Consider the following 12,904-nt stretch of genomic DNA (forward strand, 5'->3'; position numbering starts at 1 on the left):
TGGAATTTCCTTTGGTGTCTTAGTTCCATTGAGTGGTCTGGATCATTTGACTTGTTGGTTCCTTGGATTTGATTTCAACTTCAGAGATGTAGGTTTCGGGCGAACTGTGTCGCTCTAGCCATGCATTTCGGTGTATGCTATATGTTATTTATTGGTGTGACTATTGAATGATGTTGGTTATGACTGTTGTAATTATGATTAGACTCGTTGACCTATGTGGCTAGAGATTATTATTGTATCTCGTTGAATGTTCCTTGAATTGCTGCATGCCTAAATTGTGGCTTTATGTCGAGACCTAGTGGTTTATGTGGCGAATGCTCGAGTGTGGGGAAATGCTCGAGTGTGGGGAAGGATGAACTACAAATGGTTTGATCCTTGTTTAGGGTACATAGACAGTCTAACGAGAAAGTTAGATGCAACCATAAAATATACAAAAAATCGCTACGTAAATCGAGGCTTGAGTTTTGCTAGGTACATGTCCCAGAGGCGGGGTATGTCAAATATACGGATACTTGGTGACGTCACGTGTCGGTCATGGACGTATGTCGGGATCGGGGTGTGACACAACAAACCAATCAAAACAAAAGATGCATAAGAGGGTCTCGAGTTTTGCCAAATACACTACAATGAAGATGCTTTACACAAATGAAGGAATAGACTTATTATCGTAGGAAACTCATTCCTCCTCTCTACGAGGCTTTGCTGGCTCTCTGTGTTCGCTCCCCTGCAATTTAGACCCAATGCGCAGAGGCATTTCACCCATGAAATTCTAAATCCAGAAACATCTAAAAACAGAGAACAAAAAATCGAGAAAACCGTGTGTGCGGGCGTGCATGTTTCTTTGGCATATTTTATCAAACTGGTGATAGGCATTGAACAAAAGATACATGTGAATGCAAATGTTGTTTGAAAAATCAAATGGAACGCGTAAAATTACACTCTAACATGGTTTGGCAATTTCATTTTCATTAAGTGATTTCAAATTCAATAATCAGAACATAAAAGAAGAAATACGAAAAATTACAGTTAGAGAAGTCACACACCAGTTAAAGAGTTGAAAAATAAGCGAGCTTGTTTAGGGAACTAATACAGCAAGCTAGTACTGATGAAATACCCAACAACAACAACAACAACAAAGCCTTTTCCCACTAAGTGGGGTCGGCTATATGAATCCTAGAACGCCATTGCGCTCGGTTTTGTGTCATGTCCTCCGTTAGATCCAAGTACTCAAGTCTTTTCTTAGGGTCTCTTCCAAAGTTTTCCTAGGTCTTCCTCTACCCCTTCGGCCCTGAACCTCTGTCCCGTAGTCACATTTTCGAACCGGAGCGTCAGTAGGCCTTCTTTGCACATGTCCAAACCACCGGAACCGATTTTCTCTCATATTTCCTTCAATTTTGGCTACTCCTCCTTTACCTCGGATATCCTCATTCCCAATCTTATCCTTTCTCGTGTGCCCATACATCCCACGAAGCATCCTCATCTCCGCTACACCCATTTTGTGTACGTGTTGATGCTTTACCGCCCAACATTCTGTGCCATACAACATCGCTGGCCTTATTGCCGTCCTATAAAATTTTCCCTTGAGCTTCAGTGGCCTACAACGGTCACCCAACACGCCAGATACACTCTTACACTTCATCCATCCAGCATTCTATGGTTGAGATCGCCATCTAATTCTCCGTTCTCTTGCAAGATAGATCCTAGGTAGCGAAAACGGTCACTTTTTGGGATCTTCGCTAGATTGCTCCGGTCATTAGTGTGGATAAGTATATAAATAGATAGAGATAGGAAAGCAAACATAAGATGTACGTGGTTCACCCAGATTGACTACGTTCACGGAATAGAGGAGTTTTCATTAATTGTGAAGGGTTTACACAAGTACATAGGTTCAAGCTTTCCTTTAAGGAGTACAAGTGAATGATTTAGTACAAATGACATTAGGAAATATTGTGGGAGAATTATCTCGTAACCACGAAACTTCTAAGTACCGGAGTGTGGTATCGTCTTAACTTTCCTTATCTGTCTCATAGGTAGATGTGGCATCTTCTCTGGAAGTACTCTTCCTCCATTCAGGGGTGGTATCTGTAACTGATGGAGATGCACAAGGTAATGTATCAATGTCACTTGAAGCTTACTTGTAGTTTCAGGCTTGGTCAAGCGCGATACAAACCATGTAGTAGGAGTCCCCAAAGTCGCCGAGTTAGGGGATCTGCTGAAAGAGGTAACAGACAAGGTAAGCAATTAGAGCTCCGACTGATTGTTCACATTCTCCCTATCTTGCAGGCAGCATGAAGGATAAAGAGAAGAAAAATGAGAAGAGATGATATGGGATACTTTTGCTTTTGAAGAAGTAACTTTCCACAGGCTTATTCTTGAACTGGGCTGGAGGGTTTTCTGGTTTCCTCCAGAGTATAAGGCCGACTGAAGAATTTGAGGGTCAAAACAAGTCCATCAAATCTAGAGTACGTTCGACCCTGCTGATATGGGATACTTTTGCTTTTGACAGAGTAATGGATGTATCGGCACGTGTGCTGTTACGCTTGTCTCCACATGCTTCCTTGTATCATTCTCACTTGCCCTATCTGTTCCTCAGGCAGATGCGGTATCTTCCCTAGAAGCATAAGATGTTGAAGATGAGTACTCGAGAGCAATGCCAGGTAAGTAATCAGGTAAGGGGTTCCAGGCAGTCAGTTCCTGGCTGGAAGCTTGATTCCAAGTGCTGACTGATTGCTATCTTTCTCCTTGTCTTACAGGTAAGAACAAGGCCAAAAGAAAAGATAGGGAAAAAGCATGATATGGGATACTCTTGCTTTTAACCCTGATGATATGAGATATTCTTGCTCTAGTATAGCTTGCTTACAGAGGTATTATCGGGGGGAAAGAAAGCTGAATATTTCGAAAGGCTTCGTTGGGAGTGCCCTCTCAGATAAGAGGAAGGGTTGAGCATTTTTGCAGGTCTGCCTGTCCGTTGGGGATGGAGGTCGACATATATAGGAGTCTCCCTAACATCAAGTAATAATGTTATTCCTTTACCCTGCTTGGTCATAGCACGGTAGTGGGAGCTGCCAGCTTCACAAGTTTTAACTCTGTCATAGCACTTTGAAAAAATGGTATGTGGTATCTGGAAAGCTGATGTTGCGTGTGAAGATTACAGACAAGCTTTATCCAAGGAGATCCGGCTCTTGAAGTTGGGAAAGTGGTGCCTCTTCGGTTTTCGAACAAGCAATCCTGTCGGGGATCTGGCTCTCGAGATTCGGAGAACGATGCCTCTTCGATTTTTGAGAAAGCAATCCTGCTGGGGGTCTGGCTCTCGAGATTCGGAGAGCGGTGTCTTCGATTTTTGAGAAAGTAATCATGTTGGAAGTCTGGCTCTCGAGATTCGGAAGGCGGTGCCTCTTCGATTTTGGAGCAAGCAATCTTGTTGGGAGTGTTTTCTCGAATGTGAGTAAAGGTTGGGCATGTTTGCTAGTCTACCTTGCCACGAAACACAGAGGTTGACACACATGGACTTTCCAATTATCCAGCAGTGGTACTGTTCCTTTACCCTCTCTTCGATTTTTGAGAAAGTAATCATGTTAGGAGTCTGGCTCTCGAGATTTGGAGGGCGGTGCCTCTTCGATTTTGGAGCAAGCAATCTTGTTGGGGGTGTTTTCTCGAATGTGAGTAAAGGTTGGGCATATTTGCTAGTCTACCTTGCCACGAAGCACAGAGGTTGACACACAGGGACTTTCCAATTATCCAGCAGTGGTACTGTTCCTTTACCCTCTTTTCGATTTTTGAGAAAGTAATCATGTTGGGAGTCTGGCTCTCGAGATTCGGAGGGCGATGCCTCTTCGATTTTGGTGCAAGCAATCTTGTTGGGAGTGTTTTCTCGAATGTGAGTAAAGGTTGGCCATGTTTGCTAGTCTACCTTGCCACGAAGCACAGAGGTTGACACACCGAGGACTTTCCAATTATCCAGCAGTGGTACTGTTCCTTTACCCTTGTGGGTAATAATATGGTAGCTAGGCCTTCAAAATTTATGTGTCTAAACTTTGTTAGTGTTGTTTCTTTGCTATTCTTTTACCCTTCTTGGTCAGAGCGATATAGTGAGAGCTGCAAGCTTCACATGTCTCAACTTTGTCAGAGAACTTTGGCAAAGTTATATGTGATACCCATGAGCTACTGTTGCGTGTGGGAAGTGGGTGATTGAACAGTACGATTCATGTGCTTTCTACTTCGCCAGAAATCTTCGACAGAATGCCCATAATTTCCGCAAAGCTGAGTGTGCGTGTGACAGGTGCTGACAAGGCTGGAAAAGTAGTCTCAACTTTGTCAGAGAACTTTGGCAAAGTTATATGTGGTACCCATGAGCTACTGTTGCGTGTGGGAAGTGGGTGATTGAACAGTACGATTCATGTGTTTTCTACTTCGCCAGAAATCTTCGACCGAATGCCCATAATTTCCGCAAAGCTGAGTGCGTGTGATAGGTGCTGACAAGGCTGGAAAAGTAGGTGCCTCTTCGATTTCTGAGATCGGCCCTCGTGGTCTCTGAGCAGCCCAGCTTTTGAGAAAGCAAACCTCTTCGATTTCTGAGATCGGCCCTCGTGGTCTCTGAGCAGCCCAGCTTTTGAGAAAGCAAACGCCTCTTCGATTTCTGAGATCGACCCTCGTGGTCTCTGAGCCGCCCAGCTTTTGAGAAAGCAAACGCCTCTTCGATTTCTGAGCAGACGCCTCTTCGATTTCTGAAGCTTCGTCGAGTGCAGATTTTTATAGGGGCTGACATTAAGTTCCAAAGCACACTTGAATATCCACCAGTAGAAGCTCCATTCTTGCACTTCTAAGATCTTGATTTGTCCGACCTCTTCTCTCTTCAACACCTTTGAAAATGTCTGGCCCCTCCGACCGTCGTTTTGACTTGAACCTTGTTGAAGAGGCAGCCCCGCCTTCTCCAGACAACATATGGCGCCCATCCTTCGTCTCCCCTACTGGTCCTCTTACCGTTGGGGATTCCGTGATGAAGAATGATATGACCGCTGCGGTAGTGGCCAGGAACCTTCTCACTCCCAAAGATAACAGACTACTTTCCAAACGGTCTGATGAGTTGGCTGTTAAGGATTCTCTGGCTCTTAGTGTTCAGTGTGCAGGTTCTGTGTCTAATATGGCCCAACGCCTATTTGCTCGAACCCGCCAAGTTGAATCATTGGCTGTTGAAGTGATGAGTCTCAAACAGGAGATTAGAGGGCTCAAGCATGAGAATAAACAGTTGCACCGGCTCGCACATGACTATGCTACAAATATGAAGAGGAAACTTGACCAGATGAAGGAATCTGATGGTCAGGTTTTACTTGATCATCAGAGATTTGTGGGTTTGTTCCAAAGGCATTTATTGCCTTCGTCTTCTGGGGCTGTACCGCGTAATGAAGCTCCAAATGATCAACCTCTAATGCCTCCTTCTTCTAGGGTTCTGTCCAGTACTGAGGCTCCGAATGATCCCCCTCCGGTGCCTTCTCTTTCTGGGGCTCTACCGACTGCTGAGACTTCTCCTAAGCAACCTTTGTGAAGGCTCCCTCTTGTTTGTTTATTTTGACTCAAGTATATATACATATTTGTAACTTATCGGGGATATCAATAAATAAGCTTTCCTTCATTTCAACGTATTGTGTTAAATCACCAAAGCCTTCTTCGCTAAGTTCTTTGAATTTTCTTTTGTTGAAGCTTGTATGTTGAAGCTTTGTGAGTGGAGCATGTAGGTTGAGGTAATGTTCCCTTAATTTCCCGAGCGAGGACAACTTCTCGGTTGGAGACTTGGAAAATCCAAGCCACTGAGTGGGATCGGCTATATGAATCTTAGAACGCCATTGTGTTCTGTCCTGTGTCATGTCCTCCGTTAGATCCAAGTACTCTAAGTCTTTTCTTAGGGTCTCTTTCAAAGTTTTCCTAGGTATTCCTCTACCCCTTCGGCCCTGAACCTCTGCCCCATAGTCGCATCTTCTAATCGAAGCGTCAGTAGGCCTTCTTTGCACATGTCCAAACCACCGTAACCGATTTTCTCTCATCTTTCCTTCAATTTCGGCTACTCCTACTTTACCCCGGATATCCTCATTCCTAATCTTATCCTTTCTCGTGTGCCCACACATCCAACGAAGCATCTTCATCTCCGCTACACCCATTTTGTGTACGTGTTGATGCTTCACCGCCCAACATTCTGTGCCATACAGCATCGCCGACCTTATTGCCGTCCTATAAAATTTTCCCTTGAGCTTCAGTGGCATACGGCGGTCACACAACACGCCGGATGCACTCTTCCACTTCATCCATCCAGCTTGTATTCTATGGTTGAGATCTCCATCTAATTCTCCGTTCTTTTGCAAGATAGATCCTAGGTAACGAAAACGGTCGCTCTTTGGTATTTCTTGATCTTCGATCCTCACCCCTAACTCGTTTTGGCCTCCATTTGCACTGAACTTGCACTCCATATATTCTGTCTTTGATCGGCTTAGGCGAAGACCTTTAGATTCCAACACTTCTCTCCAAAGGTTAAGCTTTGCATTTACCCCTTCCTGAGTTTCATCTATCAACACTATATCGTCTGCGAAAAGCATACACCAAGGAATATCATCTTGAATATGTCCTATTAACTCATCCATTACCAACGCAAAAAGGTAAGGACTTAAGGATGAGCCTTGATGTAATCCTACAGTTATGGGAAAGCTTTCGGTTTGTCCTTCATGAGTTCTTACGGCAGTCTTTGCTCCTTCATACATATCCTGTATAGCTTGGATATATGCTACTCGTACTCCTTTCTTCTCTAAAATCCTCCAAAGAATGTCTCTTGGGACCCTGTCATACGCTTTTTCCAAATCTATAAAGACCATGTGTAAATCCTTTTTCCCATCTCTATATCTTTCCATCAATCTTCGTAAGAGATAGATTGCCTCCATGGTTGAGCGCCCTAGCATGAACCCGAATTGGTTGTCCGAAACCCGTGTCTCTTGCCTCAATCTATGCTCAATGACTCTCTCCCAAAGCTTCATTGTATGACTCATTAGCTTAATACCCCTATAGTTCATGCAATTTTGTACATCGCCCTTATTCTTGTAGATAGGCACCAAAGTGCTCATTCGCCATTCATTTGGCATCTTCTTCGTTTTCAAAATCCTATTGAAAAGGTCAGTGAGCCATGTTATACCTGTCTCTCCCAAAACTTTCCACACTTCGATTGGTATATCGTCTGGGCCTACTGCTTTTCTATGCTTCATCTTCTTCAAAGCTACAACCACTTCTTCCTTCCGGATTCTACGATAAAAAGAGTAGTTTCTACACTCTTCTGAGTTACTCAACTCCCCTAAAGAAGCACTCCTTTCATGTTCTTCATTGAAAAGATTATGAAAATAACCTTTCCATCTGTCTTTAACTGCGTTCTCTGTAGCAAGAACATTTCCATCCTCATCCTTGATGCACCTCACTTGGTTTAGGTCCCTTGTCTTCTTTTCCCTTGCTCTAGCTAGTTTATAGATATCCAACTCTCCTTCTTTGGTATCTAGTCACTTATACATATCGTCATAAGCCGCTAACTTAGCTTCTCTCACAGCTTTCTTCGCCTCTTGCTTCGCTTTTCTATACCTTTCACCATTTTCATCGGTCCTATCCTTGTATAAGGCTTTACAACATTCCTTCTTAGCCTTCACCTTTGTTTGTACCTCCTCATTCCACCACCAAGATTCCTTTTGGTGTGGGGCAAAGCCCTTGGATTCTCCTAATACCTCTTTTGCTACTTTTCGGATACAACTAGCCATGGAATCCCACATTTGGTTAGCTTCCCCCTCTCTATCCCACACACACTGGGTGATTACTTTCTCTTTGAAAATGGCTTGTTTTTCTTCTTTTAGATTCCACCATCTAGTCCTTGGGCACTTCCAAGTCTTGTTCTTTTTTCTCACTCTTTTGATATGTACATCCATCACCAACAAGCGATGTTGATTAGCCACGCTCTCTCCTGGTATAACTTTGCAATCCTTACAAGTTATACGATCCCCTTTCCTCATTAGAAGAAAATCTATTTGTGTTTTTGACGACCCACTCTTGTAGGTGATCACATGCTCTTCTCTCTTCTTAAAGAAGGTGTTGGCTAAGAAGAGATCATATGCCATTGCAAAATCCAAGATAGCTTCCCCATCCTCGTTTCTCTTCCCAAAACCATGGCCACCATGAAAACCTCCATAGTTGCCTGTCTCCCTGCCCACGTGTCCATTTAAATCTCCTCCTATAAATAACTTCTCCGTCTGAGCAATTCCTTGCACCAAGTCTCCAAGGTCTTCCCAAAATTTCTCCTTCGAACTCGTATCCAACCCTACTTGAGGTGCGTACGCACTAATCACATTGATAAGTTCTTGTCCTATTACAATCTTGATTGCCATGATTCTATCTCCTACCCTCTTGACATCTACAACATCTTCTGTCAAGGTCTTGTCCACGATGATGCCAACACCGTTTCTCGTTCTATTTGTGCCCGAATACCATAGTTTAAACCCTGAGTTTTCTAGATCATTTGCCTTACGACCAACCCACTTAGTTTCTTGTAGGCACATAATATTTATCCTTCTCCTCACCATAACTTCTACTACTTCCATAGATTTTCCCGTCAAGGTTCCTAAATTCGTTTTCATTTCTTCCTGATATTAAGCCTAAATATAAAAATCGATCCACTTTAAACCAGAAATTCGAAACCAACCGCTCACCAAGGAAAGTACCAAAACTCTGAAAATTTTAACCCTTAGAGTTCACTCCTGTTTTAAAAACTGAAAGAAAAAAAAAACAATCAAACAAACCACAAGTTCTATAAAAAAAAATGTAATACTACCCAAAACCATAAAAGAGCAGAAAACAGCATTCTCCATATACACGGGAAAAAAAAAACACCATAATTGGGACAATTTAATTCCCTTTCCAAGATCGACCAGAACACACAATTCAGATTGGGTCTCCACAACAGACAAAAACAAACATAGAATCTTCATTTCTCAAATTTCTGAGAGAAAATTTAAGATTTTCAGACCAAAATTGGGATGAAAATTATGACTTCCACCAGAAAACCAGATCGATGGTTGAATCCAATCAAAAGAGAGAAGCATACCCTTGGTCATTGCAAATTTGCAACCTCTCAAGCACCATATGGTGCACCACAAAAAACATGTAAACTGAACAATTAATCACAATAAACGCTATATTCTCAGGTAAAAGTGCACCATATGGTAAAAGATGATCTTTCAAATTTGGAATGCAAGTTGGTAAACAACAATATCGTAGGCAATCATTATATAGTGTCTACAATATTAGGAATAAATGTGCATGCAGATGTTTGTTAATGTATCTCTAAGTAGATGGTTAATTTGGTTCAAGACTACTCTATCAATTTGCCACTGAATTTTATGATCACTGTCACTTGAATTATTTTAAATAGAAATTTACACCCTCACCGTTAAATTTCTACACATTCCAACCATGTCAATGATAAAACGTTGCAGTAGCTCCAATTACCTGTGCACAACGCCTAAAATTTTCTCTCAGTGAGGTTTAAGTAATCAGGCATTTAAAAAATAATTATTCCAAAAATTTCAACAAACGTAATTAATTTGGTGATTAGCAATAGCATGCACTGATACAAACAAAAACTTGAATTCCAATGTCATGATGATTAACCTAAATCTAATGGGTAGTTTCCAAAAAAAAAAAAATCTAGTAAGATGATACAAACAAAAATACGCGATCGTGATTTATACTGCAAAATTTGATCAAAATAAGATGATTATTAATCCAGCTGGTTTCTCCACACAAAAGTATAAACTTGTACGGCAATTACTACAATCTCAATCAAAATTCCACTGTTTAACACACAGTGCTTTGGAACTGTGTAAATAATTTAAAATCAGAAAAAGTCTCAATTTTTTTTTGAACTCGCAAAATTTAACCAAAATGCAATTCCTAAAAAAGATTTTGGAGAATAGAAAGGCCAATTCCACCCAATATAAATTACGATAATTACAAAATAATTCAAATGCAGACAATTTGATCGAAATTTGCAGAGAAGAAAACCCTAAAAACAACAGAAAGAAAAACCCAAAATAAAATGACGAACAATAATCACTAATCACATAACCAAAATTAATAAAAATGAAAAAGCCAATATGAATGCAATACCGAAATAAATAATCGGTGAGGGGGAAGAAATTGATCCCATGTTGGAGCTTTTTCGTTCCAATCCAAATCGAGCAGGAGGGAAGAAGTTCAGGAGGAAACATCGAACCTTGAGAACTTGATCTTCTGGGTAGCGAATCGAGGAGCGGAAGCGGGCTTGAGGGAAGTGAATTCAAACATTGGACCAGATATTGTCAGGGACCAAATGAAGGCCCAGTGGGTCGGCCCAGCCTAACATAAAGCGTGCCGATATTCTTCCTGCGTGAGTTTTGCCCTTGGGAGCATTTCGCTCATCGGTGCATCATGGCCTCGTTCCCTCAGCCCGAAGACGACTCGGTCCCGACCACCGGCTCAACTCGATCGTTCGACGACGACGGTTGGCTACGACCCCAGACCCTCCTCCCAGTGATTCGACTCCTTCGTCGACTCCGAGTCGCTCAGGGTCTCCGCCACGGATTCCCCAATCTTCCACGGCTCCGCCGTAGACGACGCTTTCGCCACTCACTCGGCGTCGGAGGCCTTCTCTCCTCCGTCGACGACGCTCTCTCGGCATTACTGCAGAACAAGCAACTACTATTCTTGCAACGCAAATCAAGCATGCCTCAACTCTTTGTCCTTCATCATCTGGGGCACGATATCCCGCATTGTATGTGGCTTTAGTGCTAGTGTTACTTTCTTCTCTTTGAAGAAGCAGTGGATGACATACTTCCTCCACACATTTGGGCAAAGCCATCATGATAAAGTTGTGTAGGTTCATACCATCTTTAAACATGTCATCTGTCAGCCACTTGCCAGTCAGCATCTCAAATAGCAGAATTCCATAGCTGTAGACATCACCATAAGCTCACATCTCACTTCCCGTTCCATACTCTATAATTTATTTGCGCAAAAAAGAAAAGCCATGTTCTTTTAAGTGTAACTTCAAAAAATTAATGAAATCTTTTATTCCGTTCGAAGAGCTTTCAGGTGAAGGAAGTATGGAAGAAGCATCTGACAAATAACATGCTAAACCGAAATCACCAAAACAGGTAGTCAGGCCATCGTCCAAGAGAATGTTAATCGGTTATTGGCCTGTGAGAGCGATTGTGCAAATAATCCCGAGCAGACCCTAGGTCAATGGCAATGTTTACTCTCTGAATAAGATCTGAATGCTTCTGCAGATTGGTTGACATGTTTACTCTTTGAATTGACCGATTCAGCCATTCTTCTAGGCTCCCTTTCACCTTGAACCAGTTAACCAAAGCCTTGAACTCGTTTCCGTGAAAATCGATGCTTGAACAAGCAGTCGGTAGTTTCCTATGCTGATTGAGAATTGTCTTGTTGAGATCTCCATAAGACAATTTCAAGAGCGAAACCCCTAGATCCTCAAGTTGACTTAAGTTCTCTTGCTTTTCTTGATCGGCAAAGAAGCACAAGTTACAACACTACGATCAATCCAACAACCCCACAAGCAATTGAGAGAATATTTTCAGCCTAAGAAGTAGTACTTTCTTAGATAAAGCATAAGGGCAATCTTAAATTAGGTGTACCGCCATATAGCCGTGTGTTTCCCATGTTAGAAATTAAATTTGTGTTTTCTAAAATTCCTTGCATTGCTACTGCACCTTCAAAATTGTAATGAGAGGTTCAAATTCTGCAACTTGAAACGCTCCAAATAGTTGGGAATTCTGCCGGAAAGGTTGCTACGAGAAAGATCGAAATATTCAACCCCTCTCAAAGAACTCAAGGATTAAGGAATTGTCCCATCCGATAAGTTACCTCTCAGAGACAGTCCTCAAACTCATGCAACTCCCAAATAGTTTTGGAAACTCGTGCAATTCCTGAATCTTTAAACCTCCAAAACATTTCTGGAAATTGGTTTCCATTGTAATTTGTAAGCAGTATTTACTATGTTTGGAAATAAAGGGTGATCCGAGCCTGGAGGAAGAGTTCCGTGACAGAAAAGTATTATATTGAAGAGAGGTTGTATATGGAAGGAAATAATAAACTTTTCAACTGTCCGAGGCTATTTGGAATATCTCCATGCAAAAATTGGCTACAGATAATACTTTAAGAGAGGTAAGATCTCTAAGTTGTTTGTTTTAACTTTTGTGTAAATGATGATGTGTAAATGAAATTTTAACTAATATTGACGCTTTTTGGTTCAAAATTTGAATAGTTATGCAAAATAATGTGTTATAAGGTTGAACTCCATGGGCGAATTCGAACACAATCCAAATAAATCTAAACCTACTTCAAACCTGAACTTGACTACACCCGTATGAACCCAAACCCAACCCAAATTGTAAAGGTTGGGTTAGGGTTGGTTTGACCATGCAACACGCCCAACCTGCCCGAGATCCACGCCCATCTCTAAGCTCTCTCTCTTCTCCTTCTCTCTCACCCTCGCTTGCGACCCTCTCTTTGGATCTCTCTATCTATCTAATTAAATTAGTAGTAATGCTCGAATCCACAGGGAGTTGTTGTAGGTTTTTTTTTTTTCCTTTTATTTTTAATTAAATTTTTTTAAACCATTTTAAATATCATACCAAACAAGTTCTTGAATCTTAAATAAAATTGTTCTTAAAAGATATTCTTAAGAAATATTTTAAAAAATTATGAAAACATTTAAGTACGATACCAAACACGCCCTAACCAAACTCCCAAAAATAAGATTTCTCTGCCTACCCGGCCTGATACTTGGGTTACCAAAACCACCAAATGAGCAATGAGTAAATTTATTAACAAT

The 12,904-nt window shown here is 41.6% G+C and overlaps 1 protein-coding gene across 1 annotated transcript; it reads left to right on the forward strand.

Moving 5' to 3' along the window:
• The first annotated feature begins 1,115 nt into the window (after positions 1 to 1,115).
• Positions 1,116 to 5,629, forward strand: LOC139197586 (uncharacterized). Its single transcript, XM_070825288.1, has 2 exons — positions 1,116 to 4,279; positions 4,470 to 5,629. Exon 2 carries the CDS (start codon positions 4,868 to 4,870, stop codon positions 5,540 to 5,542), a length of 675 nt encoding a protein of 224 aa, XP_070681389.1. The 5' UTR covers positions 1,116 to 4,279; positions 4,470 to 4,867; the 3' UTR covers positions 5,543 to 5,629.
• The last annotated feature ends 7,275 nt before the right edge of the window (positions 5,630 to 12,904 follow it).

The sequence above is a fragment of the Malus domestica genome, chromosome 07, assembly GCF_042453785.1.
Source record: "Malus domestica chromosome 07, GDT2T_hap1".
In the NCBI taxonomy this organism is placed as follows: Eukaryota; Viridiplantae; Streptophyta; class Magnoliopsida; order Rosales; family Rosaceae; genus Malus; species Malus domestica.

Coding starts and splice junctions, on each gene's coding strand:
- LOC139197586 (XM_070825288.1), top strand. CDS start 4,868: ATGTCTGGCCCCTCCGACCGTCGTTTTGACTTGAACCTTGTTGAAGAG.